Genomic DNA, 18,447 nt, shown 5'->3' with positions numbered 1-18,447 from the left:
CAGTCACGTGCTACTTGGAAATGTACTTCACAGGGATTTTGGGGGGATTTTCTTGAAATGTGAGTGCAGCTGATCTACTAGTGATATTTTGAGGACATCAATCATTCTCAGTTCATTTTCTTCATTACCTATGAGAAGCTGAAGTTGATAGGTTCCTGAAGAATTTTTGTCCTTGTAGTCTTTTCTAATGAGGAAAGAGATCCATGCCGTAGCACCTTTTTAATCTTCTCTTTATCCTTTTGGAAATGGGAAGGTCAGGACTGTATTGTAGGTAGAAAAGCACATCAGCTATATAAATGATATAACGACACTTTAGTTTTCCATGACTGGCCTAATGATTCTTATAATTGCTTGCCTTTTTGACAGCTGTTCAGGGTGTGTTTTTCAGGAAACCAACCATAATGACTCCAAAATCTTTCATGAGTGTAAATAGCTTATTTAGAGCTTATCTTTCTATAGTAATAGCAAGTGCTGTTTCTTTCCCCACATGCCTTGCTAATATTAATTTCATCTGCTGCATTATTGCTCAGAATCATGAGCTCCATCTGCAACTCCTTGCAGTCATGTTCCGGAGTACTCTGCAAATGTTGTCACCTCCCTATCCACTGCTCTTCCCAGCTCATCGGAAGGATGTATCTTTCTGCAGAAGCTTAAGGAATTCAATAGTCATTTCACTCCACTTAGAAAACTCTTATTCCTGCTCTTTTCCCCCTGCACCCCATCCTTTATGAAGTTATGAATCCTTAAGAGGACTTCCTTCTTATCCTTTGTCACCTTAGGGTAGGATTTTTTCTTATTTTTCTTTTTAAAAGCTTTGTAAACATCCAATTATTTGCATTGGCTGGATCGCTTAACACAGACTTCCAGGTTCTTTGGACAACTTCAGGGGTTTGAGGAATGATTTCTCTCTGCAAAAACCATGACTCTTCAATGTTGTATCATGGTGGGGCTTTTGATTGTTTGTTTGGTTTTGGTGGTGGTGGTTTTGTTGTTTGTTTGTTTTTTAAACTAGTGGTGTTCTCTATAAAGACTGATGATATTTTACTGTACAGTCTTTAGAGATTACATGGAATTTAGAGAGGCAGGCTGAAATTTGTGGTTGTATTTTTTATGTCCTTTGTTTATGTGCTTACTGATTACAGCTTAAAAATAAAACATTTTTTACAGTGTTTTTGGTCCGACTGTATGATGTCCCTGTATAACATCAGGCCTCTGTGTGCCTTTGTCGGGAAGTACTAAGGCCTTGTGAAAATCAGTTTTATAATCAAGCTTTTCCTCAAACTGGCAGTAGCAAGCTTCATCCACATAATTACATCTCTGTGTGTGGTTAATTCATAGTATGGATTAACGTGGTACATTCCAGTTCACCAAACAGCAGTGCGTTCATTTTCTTATTTCATCTTTGTTACTTCAAATAATTCTTTGTAGTTTCTGGATTGGGAGTGATGTTTAGAGGGTTTCAGTACTGGAAATGTTCAGTAACTCAATAGCTCAAGGGCAGAACACATTTCAATAAAGTGGGAAATCTATCAGAGTGACCTCAGCAATGTTAAGAGAGTTCCAAATGTTTGCAGTGCTTTGTCATCAAACCAGTGATGTGCTAATTTATTTAAAAACAACAGCAGTGAAAAACCCTGCGTGCTTGCCATTCATTTTTGCACTACAGTACAAGGCTTCATTGAAGTTCTAACATCTATTGGATGTGGAAGCAAAACTTTAGAAGTATTAGGGTTGGCTTAACAGTATTGTAGGACATGAAGGTGATAGGGGATGCCGAAGATGTTGTATGGTCCCTGCTTTTGTCCTTTGGATGGACTTAGCCTTTTGTAACTGTATCTGGGACTAAAAATAGTTTGTGTAGGTATGTCAGACCTACTCACTTTTACTCACTGAGGGCATACTTCAGGAGCTTAATTGTTTTCCCATCTCTAATGGCTTTGTTTCTACCATTTTATTGGTGTTTTTTTTTTTTTTTTTTTTTCTTTCTGCCTGCAGTCTTCAATTAGTACCATTTAATTGTCTTTCTTAGATGCAGAAAATACAAGAAGCTAATTTTTTTGTATGCAAAGATTGATACATAGAAATATATGGAAGTGAGTGTATTTTTGTGGTTGCGTATAATTAAACAAACATGCATGTAGGTACCATAATGAATACTGATAGAGCAAAGCATTAACAGCATTCCCACTTGTTTTTTTCTGTAGCAGAATATTACTGTAAGTGCTGTCTTGGGTGTGACTGTAAGTTTCCCTAGCCTGAAGGTCAGCATGTAAGCTCAGGGGAAAGATGTATAGGATTATGGTCAACCCAAATGAAGGAGCTGCACTGAAAGGATAAATTTAGCGAAGCGTGAAGTTTGTCATGTTCGGTGCACTGCACAAGATATTAACAGCAGTCTGGGAAGACTTTATCATGATGATTTGTTGTAATGAACAGGCTGCTCTCCCCTTAACCAACCTAGCAGTGGTTCACTTTAGAAGCAGGATCCTACTTTTGGCAGGTAAGAATACAGCATCCCTCATTGGAAGAACCTTTTTTCATCTTTTTCTTGTTTTGTTTTTAATCAAGAACAAAACATCGCTGTGGCTTTTTTGGTGCTTTTAAGATTGCTTCTTGCACCTTTTGGAAACCAGGAAAAGCTGGTGCATGGTTTTATCTTGAAGTATGTCTACAGTAATAGCTCTATAAATTGACTTTTAAAAGATGCAGAGAAAGCACTGTTGCATAACCTCATAATTGATGTAATTCAGAATTAAATACTGATGTTTTTTCATACTTATTAAGAAAATAGCCAGTGCTTCCATGACAACTTACTAAATGAACTTTTACTCCAAACTTGGAGCATGTGATACATGCTCTGTCACTTTTTCACAAAACAATAGGGAGGTAGTGTTTGGCAGACAGTTACTTTTCTGCAAAATCTTTAATAAAACCTTTGCATTAACATAAATTCACTTTCTCTTTGCTTCTTATGAAGCGCACGTACCTTGGTTGTGTATGCTTTAGGTGTTCCGGCACAAGGGCAATTTTGTGGTTAGCAAAGGCTGGCAGTACTCTCAACAGAATGAACGTATGCCCCTTAGCCAGAACTTCTGGATGTGCCTAAGTAAAATGTCGTCATTGATAGAAAATGCAACTAACTGCTTTTATGTTGTATTGCTTTTTTGGCTTACCTTGCTGCATTGGGGTCATAGAGGGCGAGGCAAAGAAGGAGAATCCAAAGCAAGGGAGCCAGAGCCCTGCAGTGTTGCCTTTGTGCTGAGGCATGACAATATTTGAGTACTTGCAGGGGGCTCTGTGGATGCAACCAAGCAGCAGTGGTGAGTTTGAGAGGAAGGCAGTCAAATGGAGACAGCAGGGATGCAGCAGCCCTGTGACTGCTGTGGGTAGGGAAGAAGATAATGGAAGCACTGAGGATCTTGTTGCAACGACAGGGACTGCTGAGCTGTCTGCGGTGTGTACAGGTCTCTCCTCATCCCCGGCAAGCCACTGAAGTGGGGCTGGGAGTGCTGCCGTCACCAGCAGATCTAATGAGGTAGCTCATCTCAACCAGGGAGGAGGCAGTTCTTATTCTCAGGAATGTCAGGAGGCCAAGAGGAGTAAATCAGGTCAAATTGTGGTTGTTCATAGCAAAGACAAGAGGTTTTAGTTTGGGGCTGAGGTAAGTTTTGAGGAGAACCGCTAGGACTCTGGTGGTTGGGAGAGCAGGTGTGAGGTACTCTGCAGCTCTTCTGTTTCGCTGTGGAGACTGCTGCACAGATCATTCCTGTCCTCTTACAAAACAACTCAGAAGGCAAGTTCCCTGCACAGACATGCATGCTTTGGCATGCAGACTATTTTCTGAGACATGCTTTCTCATTTGTCTGGTCATATGTTCTGATTATATGGTGATGTGGGCACGTACTTTTTTTTTTTTTCTTTTTTTTTTTTTTTTTTTCTGCAGAGACAACTGTGGAAATGATAGCAATTCATTTACTTGAGCTAGAACGAACATCTGCTGCTGCTTCCCTTCCTCTAATAAAGGAAAGGACAGATCACTTACCTTCCTTTGGGTTGCCTGTGTAAACTAATATGTTCTTTGAAATAAATAAAAAACATTCCTTCACCTCAAATTAAATGTGCAAGATAAAAGAAAATATGAGGTTTGAGTGAAGGAGTCTGTATGCAGGCACTGAGAAGTTCAGAAGTTCTCAAACACTCACACGCTGAAGCGAAATAAGAGTCAGAAGAATTAGTTTTTCCAAAGCACATGTTTCACTGGTATTCCTCATAAGCTTAAATTAGCTATCAGATGGTACTATATTTAGCAAATTTGCTTGGAGTATCATGTGTTCAAATGAATTTTTCCAGAGCAAGCTCTGCTCCTGAAAATGACCATGCATGCTTGTTAGTGGTTTTCTCTATCCCTGCCTAACACCTCTTGTCTTTTGCCAAGAATTATCTTTGCTAAAATTTGGTTTCATGGCTTTGGTCTGTGTTCTTGTAAAATAAAGATGAATACAGCATTAACTCTGACGTATGCTTCCAATTATATAACTAAACATCTGGAAAGGGAATATGACTAAATAACTTGAATGGGTCTTGGATGTTTTGAAATGTAGCCAAGAAATTGCAAAAGAATGCTGCTGTCAGATTTTTTTTTTTATGAACTCTTAGCGTATATAGCTGCTCTTCTATGGTAAGAGGAAAAATCTTATTGTTTTAGTTTGAAAATATTAACTTAGAACATCTACTCAGTTTATGATTAATGCTACCAGCTTTTTTTTTTTTTTTTTTTTTTTTTCCTGTAGGATTAAGTTGACTGTATTTCCTTAGAATTTTAACAGCCTTTGTGAATGGATTAGTGAACAAGTTAGCATGATCTAATATGTACAACCCCACCGCCCTTCTGGTTCCCCATTTTTCTGGCACAAGCATTTCTTTAGATAAGTTTATTTTGAATTGTGTGATTTTATTTTGTTTTTATTTTTTTATTGTTTTTATTCCATATATGCCATATACTTGAAACAACAATGTCCAGCTGTTAAGCAAAGTAGAAGAGTGTTAAATTCAGAAATCTCCAGTGATGTAGGAACTTCTGTTGGAAAAACAGCATTGCTTGAATTACTACAGATTTTGACTGCTGAGTCTTGAGTTTCTTTACAGTTAAGCATATGGTCATTTTCTGTAGTCTATTTGAAACAAACTGTAAGCAACCATCAGATCATAGGTTTGAGTGCAATAGCAGTTGGAGTGATAATAGAGCAACTATATTTTTATTTTGTAGCTGATGCTTTTTTCAAAGCTGCAGTGAGCCTTGTTCCTGAAGTGCCAAAAATGATCAGTATCGATGGAAAGATGCGACCTTCTGACGCCTTCCTCTTGGAATTCCTTTGTAACTTTTTTTCCACATTATTGGTTGTTCCGGTAAGTCACTTTGTGTGTGTGTGTGTATTTGTGTGTGTGTGCTGTATATAAATAGCACACAGCCTAGTCGACTTTCCTGTTTAAAAGTTTACTGTAGATTCTGGTTTAATTTGAAGTTCTCTCTTTATTGTACAATGAGACAAAAATGTCAAGTTCCTTGAGCATTATCTGGAGTGTGCTGCCTCACAATTTTGGCCAAAGAGCGCTGTGCGCTGAAGCCATGGGTGTATTAGCAGCTAATCTTTATTGAATCTAGTCTTCCAGATTTTCCTTTCCATGTGTCATCAAAAAATGCCTCACCACAAGTCCAGAAAATGCAGCATTGTTGGTTAAAAGATGAGGAAGAATTGTAAACTAACCTGAAAGATCTGAGATAAAACTTACATAACCAAGGTATTTTGTTGACCTTAGAGAAGGAGGAGAGGCCTCTGTCTCACAAGATTTCATTGCAATAGAAACCAAACACTTGAAGATTTTACCTCCTTCTGTTAACAACTCTAGCCCTCTCTGAGAAGATTCTGTTTTCCCTGCAAGGATTGGTTTAGTATCATGGCATTTTATTTTATTTTTTTTTCTTGTGGCTTTTTTGTTTGTTTTAAAGTTTGAAGTTTGTTTGTTTGTTTTTTTCCCATCAAAGCAAGTAGGCCTTTCCTCCTCACAGTTTCCTCTTTTATTCTCCCTTTTCTTTGACTACATGTTCAGTGAAGCAGCATAGTGTTACTGTCTGAATCCTCATAATTAGAGAAGCTTATTCTCCTTTTTCCAGTGGAAAGGGGAATTTTCAGCAACGTGGAGGTGCTGTGTTGTTAAAGGGGAAAGGCTCATTGCCACCGCAATGTGTCAGTGTAGTCCACTGACTAGAGAAGTAAGATGTTGAAGGAAACTTGTGTCAGAACTGGATGCTCCTCTGAGAAATGACTCAGACTAGTAACAGATAGCTGGAGGAGGGAGATCCAACCTCTCAGATTCAGTAATGAAAAACTTGCAGTGAGATACCAGGCTTCAGAAATCAGTTTCCATAATTTCTCCTGTTTACTTTGCAGGGTAGACAATCACAAGAAAATATCCCTAGTGAACTGAGACTTGTCTTAGAAACGTTTGTGTCATTACACCAGCTGTGAGCTGGAAATAAGCTGGGTGCAAGTATCAAAAACTGCTTGCAAAAAAAAAAAATCATGGTTTATATAAAGCAGATGTCTTTATAATTATATTCCTTTGATTCCAAGATTGTTGATTGTCTGTGACTTTGACTTCCCAGTGTAGGTGTTCTTCTAAAACTCATAATTATATGAGTAATATATGTGCTTCTGTAACTTACTGACATTATTTGAATTAAAAAAATCTACTGCGAGTGTGTAATTTTACAGGCCAAGCTGTTAAAAAGCTGATAATTCTGCACTACTCCCCCATGGATAGAAAACAAAGCATTTCAAAGTTTGTCTGTGGAGGCTGTCTAGATCAGGTTTATTATTATAGATCAAATGGTCATTTTAGAATGAAACTGGAACGTATTTTTTTATAAAAGAAATTACTGGAAGCACACTTCAGAAAAGGAGTTGTCACCTTTGATTGTATTGTAGTTTTTGCTCTTTTAGAGCTAATCTTGTGACTTTAAAATACCAAATGGCCCCTAATAATCCTCATTTTGTTTTGGGGTTCATTGGGGTTTTGTTTTTTGATTTTTTTTTTTTCTTTTCTATAGGACCACCCAGAACAAGGAGTGTTATTTCTTGTGCGAGGATTACTAAATGTGATCCAGGATTATACTTGGGAGGATAACAGCGATGACAAAGTCAGGATTTATACTAATGTTTTGCATCTGCTGTCTGCAATGACTCAAGAAACATATATCTACCATGTAGATAAAGGTAATACATGAGGGTGATCCTGGATTGTGTGTTCCACCATGCAATTTGCATTATTGCTGTACCTTGCTAATGAAGATCAGCGGTAGTAAATGTTATACAATGGATTATTCTCCTATGGAAATGGATTTAAAATAACCATGGGAGGTGGCTGCCAAGCAGATGTCTAGTCTATTATTGAAGTGAATTTGTGAAAAGTGGTTTACTTTGTTTATGGTGATGGTGATGCAAATACTTAGAAACATAAGCATTTCAAGTAGATATTAAGACTTTGTATGTATGAAGTGTTTTCTTTCAGTCTAAAGTATCAAGATTTGTATATACCACTGGTGTTTCATTTGCATTTATTAACAATGGTAGTTCTCAGAATATGATTTGACTATCTTGTTGTTTGTATTCGGTAAAACATTAACTGTTTGGCCAAGTCCTGCTGCCATTGAAGATGATGCCTAAACTCTTCTAGACTAAGGAAAGCAAGGAAAATGTGAAAATTGATTCTAGTTGTTGCTTTGCATTTGGGTCTAGTAGTCATTTTTGGACCTGGCAGCATCCAGGAATATAGGACTGGCTTTTAGCTAGGAGATTCTTTTCAGCGTTATGCTGAAAAGAATTTCCCTAAAATCAAGTAGGGAACCAAGTGGCAGTCACTTAAATAAGATTAGTTTTGTTTGCATTTCACAGAGGAGGGTCATTTTATAACTTCCAAATCTGGTCTTCTATAAATTGCTGGTGTTTTCAGTAGCAAACAAATGCATAGCTCTTTAGCCAGACTTAAGCTTCAGTTTGTCTCTGCAGTTGATTCCAATGATACGCTGTATGGTGGAGACTCCAAGTTCCTGGCTGAAATTAATAAACTGTGTGAAACAGTGATAGCACAGATCCTGGATCATCTCAAAACCCTTGGAAAGGAAGAGGTATGTCCTTAGTTTAACAGGATTTAATGTACAACTAAAATTACTTTAAAATTGAATAAACAGACCACCTTTTTGACCAGGATTGGTCTTTTAGAAAGTTCTGGGAACTTTACAATGAGAGGGAATTAGTTTTACTTATTTAAAAAAGGGAATTGATCATGTAGGCAGACTTAGGGTAGAAAAATCTAATGATGCAAAAGAGATCATGTAGCGTTTATAATATGTTTTAAGATACAGACTAAAGTTAACTGCTTAACCATATGCTGTACCTGGATAGTCTGATAGAGGTGACAAATGTCAGAGGTTCTGTCCTACTGATTGTGGCAGTGTGCCAAAGAATGCAATTCTGCACAGAATGGTGTCTGCTGAGCAGCATAATGAGGTTAATTTTTTTTAAATTATACTAGGACTCAAGGCAGTTAGTGTGGGTTATGGAAAAATGATGCTCAATGTGGCATAACTTTTTTTTTTTTTTTTTTCATTATGAGGGTCTTTCTGCATATAATGAGCTGAGCTCCATGTTGCAATCATTGGCCTAAGCTAGAGAATTGGAGTTGAGTGCCACAGCCATTCCTTTGATTGCTGTATAAGATCTGCTCCTTGTCCATCCTGCTTGTTTCCTCCTGGCTGTCACCTTTCTCTCTGCGTAAATAAACCATATTTTCTTGACAGCTAACAGTTTCTGAAAATGTCCAATTCTGTAACGAACAAAATGAGAATTCATTGTTAGTCTGTTACTGGGTCAAATACAATGGAAACCTCCTTTAATTTGGAAAAGCTTTGGATCCCAGACACTAGGATGAGAAGTGCAGAGGGAGGGAAAATGTGTTTATTTTTTACCCTGTTGTTAGTACAAGGTCATATTTATTCAATTTAAGAGAACGAAAAGTCTTTTGGTAGTTGATTGGATTTCTTTACTGGAGTTCAGAGGGCCTGAAGGATCAAATATAGCTTAACTGACTGGGTGTGAAAGGCAGATAACTGTTGTTTTTCAGTGTTACTGAAATCATGAGAAGTTACTGTTCTGTTAGCATACGTGTTTCTGAGATTGAGCCACTCCACAGCTTCCTAATCGCTCCTTCCAAAGTACTCTGTATTGATTGCAATCTAGCAGCTCGTAGGCTGAAATGGGAAGGTAGGAGATAATAATTTGATGGCACTTTTAAAGTACCCTGTTCGCACAGTAGCCTGTAGTGTTTACCTCTACAGAATGTATGATGCGATGCATGTTTGGAGACCACTATACTAAGTTGAGCCTTTTCACTGCTGTTACTGTCATACTTGTCTTTTCTTAAAAGACCGTAGAGATGTAAGATAAAGAAAACCTTTGCTGTAATGCCTTTACATCACTGTATGTATGACCACAGTGAGTGGCATTTTTTTCCCCAGAACAATAACAGCAAAAAAGACACATTGCTTAGGACTCTGGGTTGTATATTAGGTATTGTTTTGCTTCTGATTCCTACATGGAGTATGTAGATGAAAATGTTTGCAAGGCTTCAAATCTGTGGTTTCTGAAAGGCTTTTTTCATCTTTTAAGCTTAGTACTTTGAGCGATGAGATTCCGTATTATTTCATGGATGCATTTGTTGCATAGAAAACTGGATTTAAAGCTAAGCAGCATGGATATAGATCCTTCCCTACCTTTGTCACTGTGGTCTTGGATTTACTCATATGTCCATCCCTATTTACCAAGGGGGAGCATTTATTTTGTTTTGTTGTGTAAAAGTCCTTGAGAGATTTCAGTAAAAAAATGCCATGTAAGAATGAATAATTCCCCGAGGAAGCTGTTGTTGCTGAAGAAATAGAGGTGACGAGAATATTGTCAAAGAGACCTCCCTTTGTGCTAAAGCAGCACCTATCATAAAATCACTGTGGCATTTGGACTGCTTTGGTGTTAGTGACCTTTTATTGTTCATCTGCTTGGCTGCTCATTTAAATGAAGAAGCCTCTGATTTCATTGGGTTTTTATTGGTTCGTTTCCTTTAAAAGCCATAAAGGAAAATAAATTTTTCTCACAATAAAATGCTTTCACCAAATGGCAATTTGGAGGAGAACAATGCATCTGATGTTAACACAGTGTGATCTTTTTGCATTATTAAAGTATCCTTCATCTACACTGCAGTGCTTGAACTAAAGTTTCACTTCTGGACAGTTCTGTAAAGTTCAAGCTGCTCCTGGTGACAAGAGTATGTATCAGTGATTCCTCTCACTACCTTATGTGGGTGGGTGGAAGGTTAATCTTAAGCTCCAGTTTCTTAGAAATGTAAATACCTGGCCTCTCGCTGCTCAGTGATAAATGTCCAGATGGAGCATGTTTTCTTCAAATGCCATTTTTGATCCAAAACATTAAGAGCAGGTGGTTGTTGCTGTGCCAGCGCCGTGTTAGGATGGCGGTCTGCCCATGTGCCATGTGATAGATACTGGACCTTTTATAGCAAGTATAGAGATGGAGCAAGAGAAAGCAATTCCTGGGTATCCTTTGGAGGCTTCTCCTTCCAACACAGCTAACTTAGGTTTATAATATGAACCTTATAAAACTTCAGTTGATTTCACATGTGTTTGAGCACTGACCAACAAGCAGAGTTGGACAGAGTTTTCCTTTGTGTGTGGGTGTGCCTTAAATTGAAAAGAGCTTGCTCTTCCTGAAGGATTGTGTGTCCTCAGCCAGGATTCTCTAAAGGTGGTTAAACATTTTGTTCCTCTTTTGGGAAGAGGGAAGCAAGAGAATTTACCTGTTGCAGTTTCCAAAAGACATTGCAGCTGGTGGAGGTGCCTGTTTTGGCATGTTTGCAGCTCATTTGCAGCTGGCTCAACAAGAAGGATGGGTGCATTGCCACGAGGAACTGTAGCTAGCTAGCACACAGCCACTCCACTTGTTTTTAATACAGCCTTGTCCACATACTGGTGGAATGTAAAGACTAGGAATAGATTGATTGGGAACATTGCCTCTGCATGCTTGTAAGATAAATGGTGGAAACCAAAATAAATCGTGATTTTGCTAATGGACCAAAGCAGGATTACTGAGTATAGTTTTTTGGAAAGCATGGCCTAGTCCTCCGCAAGCCTCAAGTTCCACACGGAGCACAACTTTTTTTAGGTTACATTTAGAGAGAGAAATGTAGCTGATGTGAGCAGCACCGTGAACAGTGAAAGATTTAAAAATCAATTAATGACTTTGAAATAGCGATGAACCAACCATGGTGGCAGTCTAAGAGCTGGGAATAAAACATTTTAGCTTGCCTTCGCTACAAGGTGAATTACTGCCCCCTGAGCCTGCAGGGACTGCCACTTGTACTCCAGTTGAGTATTCCAGGGGGTGCTTTTGGACTTCTCTTTTAAGGATCGTATCCAAAACAAGGCACTTTTTCTTATGATCATCCTAGTGTGCTGGAAAAGTGGTGAAATAGGGGCCACACATCCTCTTGGATGGTCTGTGAGTTCCCAGGAGCAGTGTTGGTTGTTGCTGCTTTCTCTGCCCAAGTCATTATTCCCTTTTGTTATACATGAACTCGTTGCATGAGCTGCTGTTTGTGCTAGGGGCGTCATTTATCCCATGTTAGGGCAGTTGTGTAAGGCAACCTGACCTCCCTGATGCAGTTCCTGCTCTTTCCAGTGAACTAACAGATGTTACGAGGTCCCAGAGGGCTTCCCATCAGAGCTTGTAAGGAAGGGCAAGGCTGCCTGTCAAGGCTTTATTCAGGCATATCTAGATGTGGATCACAAGGATATAACCACCAGCTTCACAGTGGTGCTGGAATTAATTTCTGGCTAGATAGCCCTGGTAATCCTAGCAAACAGATGCCATATCAGCATGGAGACTCAGCCTAGACCGATATATTTAGTACCCTGAAGCAGCTTTGCAGCCCATGCTGAGCGCTGTGCTGCCACAGATGGACTGGTACCAATTCTCTGAGCCAGTTGTTTTAAAGCTGTCCATGGGAGCAGCAGTAGACTAGATTTACCTTCCGAGGAAGCAACGAATCCAAATGCCCAAAGGCTTTTCCAACAGAAAGCTCATGGTATCCTTATGTTGGAGGTGTCTGGCACAATTCTCTGAAAGACAGGAATGTGTGTTTGTAGCACTAGCCAGCATGCCATGAAAAACAGTTACGTTGTCTGTTTTATGAAAGATTCCATTTTTATCTGATAAGCTGTATGAAATTTAGACTTTGCACTTTGGACGGGCTGGGATATGGGGGATCACGTTATGGGATGATGTATTATTTTGTTTCATAGTCATCAGCGTTATCCCGTGAGTTATGGAAAACAGTGCCTAAAGGCTGGCAGTTCTTTTTGGTGTGGGAATTGTTAGTCCCATGGCGTGCGTTGTTGCCAAATAGCTGAGCTGTTCCTTTCTCCTTGCTGCCTGTAAATTCCTCCTGAGCTGGAGTGCCACCCGCAATTCAGTCTCTGTGAGGCCAGTGGACTCAGCAGCGTGCTGGGCTGGAGGTCGGTGCTGTGCTGCACAAACATTGCTGCTCATCGTCACCTGAAGCCTTGTCTGACTCTTGTTAGTTTGCAGACACAGGGGATTTAGTGCATACCTGCACTGCCTCCCTCTCCCTTTGCCTTGCGTTGTGTGACTGGTGACAGGATGCCAGGATCCTGTCAGTGACTTGTACCTGCCCCCAGTACGATGAGTTAGTGTGCGTCTTGCTCTTCCAGCTTTTTCGTGTTCCTAGATCTTTTAGAAGTACACGTTTCAAATTTGTCAAAATGTCATCCTCACTTTAAAGAATGGGTGGCACGTTTGCATTCGTACTGCCTAGAAAACCTCAGTAGCTGAGAGTTGGGCTCCTTGAGTAGAGCTGCTTTTGCAACCTGCCCAATAAAGTAAGTGTCCCACTTCTTATGAGGACACAGCCCACTGCTTCCCAGGAACCTCTCTGAAGGTGACTTTCAGCAGAAGATGCACAGGCGTCAATGGGAAAAAATATAGAGGTAACACCTCATTTTGCTAATTCAGCATATATGGTGAATGTGGAAGGAGGGAGGCTGCCTTGTGAATAATGTGGCAAACACTGGACTAGCAGGCGGTGTGCAGTATCTGCTTTTCCCCCAAAGATGTTAGTCCTAAAAGAGAAATACTGTAGTAATATTTAAGCATTGACAACTGCTGCTACTCTTACTGACTTCCCGAGTGGCATTTCTGCTCTTTGTGTTACTGCTGGATGAGACTGATGGTGTTTCTCTGGCTGGTAAGGAGTGCAGTTCAACACTCCCTACTAATGGTGGTAGTTTTAGTCTGTAAACCAGATTAGGAGCTACTGGGATAGAAATTGCCAAAGTAGGTAACTGTTAGAGGAAGACCTGTTGTCTTGGTAGTTCCATGTAATTAATTTAGCGCTTAGAGAACTTCTCCTGGGGCCTTGAGCAGCTCTGGGCATTGCATGTGTGTGTGTGCACGTGTGGTTTCTGCTGTGTCAGATTTGCTCGGCACGTACTGCCGTGTGGCTCACGTACTGTATCAGCCTTCTGCTTCTTGTTTGGAGCATCCTGCGTCCTCTTTTCTTGTTAGACAGTTCTTTAATGGCACAGCGTTCTCCTTTTCCATATTTATCTGGGGGACTGATAGCTCAGTGCGTGCCATTTCTTTGATTAATAGCATCTGACCTCTCTTCTGCTGGCAGTGAGAAGTGAAATTAATTTACTTTCGGTTCCTTAGGGAAAGGGCAGAGGCTGTGTGAGTGCCTTGGTACAGTGTCAGGAGAGCACGAGTTGCAGCTATCACTCCTCTCTCCCAATCCATGCCTCGTTCTCTCTGTAGCTTTGTATCTGAGCGCTGTATATTCACTACCCCTAATGTACATTTAACTGCAAGGGCCAAAGTGAAGTATTAAATTCATTAATCAAGGTGATGAGCTGACAGATCTAGCTGCTACCCTTCTGCTGTGGTTTCTGTGTAAGATGGAGCTTTGCTTTTCGCAGTGGTCTTTCTTGAGCCAAAACCAAAGGACAGCTGCAGCAAAGCAGTATAAATACACACTACATCTCAGATACATCCAACAATCATTTGTCTTTCTAGCCTTTTAAAACATTTCATAGGAATGGGCAAAATCTGCAATAGGATTTTTATTACTTCTATTTTCCACTCGCTCCAATTTGGGGTGGGAGCACCTTTAAGTTTAGTGCAGAATTGTCTGTGCCTGACAACTCCCCTGCAGAGGCTGAAAGGCATGGCTCTCCTCCAGGGTAGAGCACGAGTCCTCATCAAGGTCCTTCCTCAGCAATTTTAAGGATAGTAAATGCAAATATGGTGTAAGTACATTGGTATCATCGAAGTTTCAGTAGAAGAAAGGAGGTGGAAAATGTCTTTATTAAAAAAAAAAATAATAATAGAAGGAATTGTTGAAAAAATTTGAAATTGTGTATGTCTAGTCTTAGATGTATCATGGTCTCTCTAAAAAATAAAGAACAAAAATTAAGGGAAAAAATGTGAAGTCATGCTGATCAAAGTTGGTTGGTGGGAGGGCGATTTCTACGCAATTGTGTGAAGTCCTGAATTTAAGATGTCAGAGCTACATGCTATGCTGTGCTGAAGTGGCGTGAGATATAGGAGTCTTGGATAATTTTGCAGTTAACTTAGGTTGGTTTGTGATTATTGGTTCTTGTTGTATTTTGAATGGGATGTACAAACTGCCCGTATTTCTGTGCCTGTAGTTGTTGCTGTGTATTACAGAACAGGTGTCTGCCCCTTGTACTTGTAAGTGAACTTGAAGAAATTTTGCTGGGATGACTGTATAATAATACAGGATTTTTTTAATTATTATTATAGACCCTGAAGCGACAGAGCCAGTTGGCACTTTATTTATTTAACACTATTTTAGCTCATGGAGATCTACGAAACAACAAGCTAAACCAGCTTTCAGTGAATCTCTGGAATCTTGCTCAGAAACATGGCTTTGCTGACACCAAGACTATGGTAAGGAATACTGCAGAGATTCTTTTCCAACTCCTTATTTGGGAAAAGGTTGCGCTACTTTCTTGATCTGAATAAAATATAATATAAATCCTGATATAAATCTGAACAAACTCTTTACAACTCACTGTCATTTTTGTTTTATTTTTTAACATGCGTAAATTAGGTTAAAAAACAATATGTTTTTTTCATGCTTCTTAATGAATAAGCAACTTATCTTATTTGGAGTAGTCTACTATCTTTCTTGCATTTTAAAAACTATTTCACGTGTTAAAGAGCCTGGAATTATTGGGTGCTGCACTTTTCAGTACAGAAAACTTAAATTTCAAACAAAACAGAACATTTTTATATAGTGGAGGAACTGCATGGTATAAACCTGAAAAGTAGGCATTTTAGAGCCTTTCTTAAGGAAGATATACATGATAAGGAGTTCTGGAGTCAGAAATGGCAGCAGTTGCATATCCAGTGAAATTTAGGGAGAATCACAGGAGTGTCTATTAAAATGTCTTCACATAGCATACATGATGGGCTCTGAAATAAGAAAAGACACACAAAATCTCAAAATGCCTTTCTTTTCACACCCAGGTAAAGACGCTAGAATACATCAGGAGACGAAGCAAACAACCTGAGATGAGTCACTTTGCAGACTTGGCTCTTCGGCTTCCTCTGCAGTCCAGAACCTGATGAATGCCTCTTTTCCAAGGAGTCATATGTAAAGTGAGCATGGAGCCAAGGCTATAAATCACTGATTCTTCTGGTTTTTGACTGGAATTTGGTGTATTTTAATTCTACTCAGTGTGACAGATTTACTTGGACACAGGTAAAACTGTTCTGAGTGCAATAATTTAGTCTGAATTTGTTTCCAGATCTGCCATTATATACTCATTTTAAATCCGATTTAGTTTCAGTAAAAGGGTACTTTGAACCTCTGTGGTTGCAAAAGCCTCTCCAAATCTAATCTGTTGTCATTTTAGTGACAAAGGAAGAAGATAATCTGCACGGATCAATTCACAGCCTCCAAACTTCATCCTGCTTGCAGAACAGTCTTTCTCCTGTGTAGAAAGCAGTATTTCAATATAGTAATCCTACCAAGTCATCTTTCTGCTTTGGGATGCTGCCAACATTTGTTTGGTCAGTTCCAGTAAAAGAGAAAAATGGCTGAGATGTTAGTGTTCTAATTTCTACCATACATTTTCACAGACATGTTTATGCTTTCATTTTTAGTTCAGTGGTGTTTTGTAAAATGGCGGGAATCTTTAAATGTTGTTTGCAAAGGAAAATGGAAATGTATGCAAAGTACTCCATGTTCTCCAGTACACTGTATCACGGAATAAAACAATTTGCAGCTCACCTATTTGTTCTGGGGGAGTTCCTTTGTGTATACAAATTTATCACCTTACCATTCTGTAATTTATCTGTATGTACTGCTTTTATTCCTAATAAATTTCACTCTTGCCACTTCTGTCCCATGGTAAGGAATCGTGTTGATCTTGCATCTATTGCTACTTCTGCTTAGTGGTAAGTATTTTAATGAGCTAAGTCATATATATTGAGATGTATATTTGCACAAAAATGTTTTATTTTGTTAAGGTTAAACATATAATCAATTTTGCCAGAACCATATATTCAAGGAGTTAGCAGGCTATTAATAAATAGCACCCAAAATAACTGCATTGTTCTTGTGTAGTTTTCATCTCTTCAGTGGCTACTGAAACAAGGTACATATAAAATATGCATTTTGTGTTCAGGTTGTAAGGAATTAAACTAGGACCCTTTGGTAACATAGTCTTGTACAAACTATATATATGCATGTGTATCTATACATATGCAGAGTAAAATTGCAGAAATACAAGATAATTATGAAGTAGTATCCACTCAATAGAGAACCTTTCCGACTTGTAGTGTTCATCTTAATTACACTGGCTTTCCTTAGATAATTCTGTACAGTGGACACACACAATGATACGGCAGTACTGCATGTATTATCATGCCTCAGTTTAATTTAGCTTTCCTTCTTGCTGCAGCTGTACAAAACAACCTTCAACAGCACATGGCCAACTCTTCCTGTTGGACCTGGAAACTCTACCCACAAACTAGGTAAGTGGTATTGAACCATGAATTGTCTAAACAGCCAGGTGGGTCACACTAGAAGCAGTTGTATGGCAGAAACTGCCTTCCAGGGGCAAATGTCCTGCTACAAACCCAGTATGGAAATTCTGTAGAATGGAAACTCTTATGGCAGGCTTACGAATGGCCCAGCTGTTCCTTTTCACCATACAGACACCAATTTCTGCCTGTTGTCTTTTGAGCACAGTATAACTTTATTTATTGATGTAAGACTGCCATGAGAAATGCTTTCAAATGTTTTACTGATGTTTTTATTGGTGCAAAAATAGCTCAATGACATCCAGAAGGCTCTAGTTATCTGGAGAAAACTCAAAACATCTAGCTTAGAAGCTAGCACCACCATTCTAATCAACTGCTTTTGGCTTACTTCCATGTGAGAGCAAAACTAATTTTAGTTAAAGCACTTCACTCACTATAGACCTGAATTTTATCCTGTATATATTAAATATGCAGGCTAGAGCAAGTTTGACTGCTTGAACAGTTATTTTTCCCCAGATACCTGTCTTGTTTTTCAAACTATGATGTTTTCACGTGCATAATGTTATCAAGAGCAAGGTGCCAGGAAGCTGAGCAACAGACTTATATGTGATATGATCCCAGAGAGGGGAAAGAAGTCCTCATCCAAAGGCAAGTCCAGGACTACCACCACCTTCAGCACCTTCACTGGTGGCAATGCAAGAAGACCAGTCACTACATATCCAAGACTGGCTCTGCAACAGAAATCTGTACGTGCTTTCCCGTCCCACTCTTCCCAAAAGGAAGTCATTCCTTGAAATTTTCCTACCTGTTCCTTTATAACTACTTCTTTGCTAGGCAAGCAGTTGAGGGCCTGAATTCAGCATTTGTCTTAAATCAGAAAACACAGCCTCCACTACTTGAGGCAAAGCAGGAGCTGAAGACTAGAAAGGCTGGCTGATGCCAGTCACCCAGCTTTGAGAAGCACCAGTGCAAATCAGGCTCATGCTGTCGGAGTGGTGGTTTTAAATAACACTTTAAAGGTGATGGTTTCCTCGAAGCAAAGCCTGTTGTAGGCAGTAGTTCAGCATCTCCTTCCCAGGTACGGGAAAGAATTCATGGCAACTGTTTATGCTGGAGCCTCTGTGTGATTTTTAATTTCCCCTTAGGAGTTGCCCAAAATGCACTGGAACAAATGCTATTTTGCAAGTGTATTTTCTCCCAGGAGTCAGCTGCTTTCAGGTAGAGAGTCCAATTG

General features: G+C 39.3%; 1 protein-coding gene across 3 annotated transcripts in view; it reads left to right on the top strand.

Moving 5' to 3' along the window:
- VPS35L (VPS35 endosomal protein sorting factor like) overlaps positions 1-16,570 on the top strand; it is a 55,913-nt gene extending 39,343 nt beyond the window's left edge. For 2 of the 3 annotated variants that reach the window (XM_084536650.1, XM_084536651.1), the window contains 5 exons: positions 5,267-5,406; positions 7,109-7,274; positions 8,067-8,185; positions 14,964-15,110; positions 15,693-16,570. In XM_084536650.1, coding sequence (XP_084392776.1) covers positions 5,267-5,406; positions 7,109-7,274; positions 8,067-8,185; positions 14,964-15,110; positions 15,693-15,791 — 671 coding nt within the window. In that variant the 3' untranslated portion in view covers positions 15,792-16,570. The remainder of the gene's footprint in view (positions 1-5,266; positions 5,407-7,108; positions 7,275-8,066; positions 8,186-14,963; positions 15,111-15,692) is intronic. The other variant, XM_084536649.1, reaches the window with a different exon arrangement.
- The last annotated feature ends 1,877 nt before the right edge of the window (positions 16,571-18,447 follow it).

Source organism: Aythya ferina (genome assembly GCF_964211825.1).
Source record: "Aythya ferina genome assembly, chromosome: 15".
Lineage (NCBI taxonomy): Eukaryota > Metazoa > Chordata > Aves > Anseriformes > Anatidae > Aythya > Aythya ferina.
This window is presented reverse-complemented; position numbering and strand designations above follow the sequence as displayed.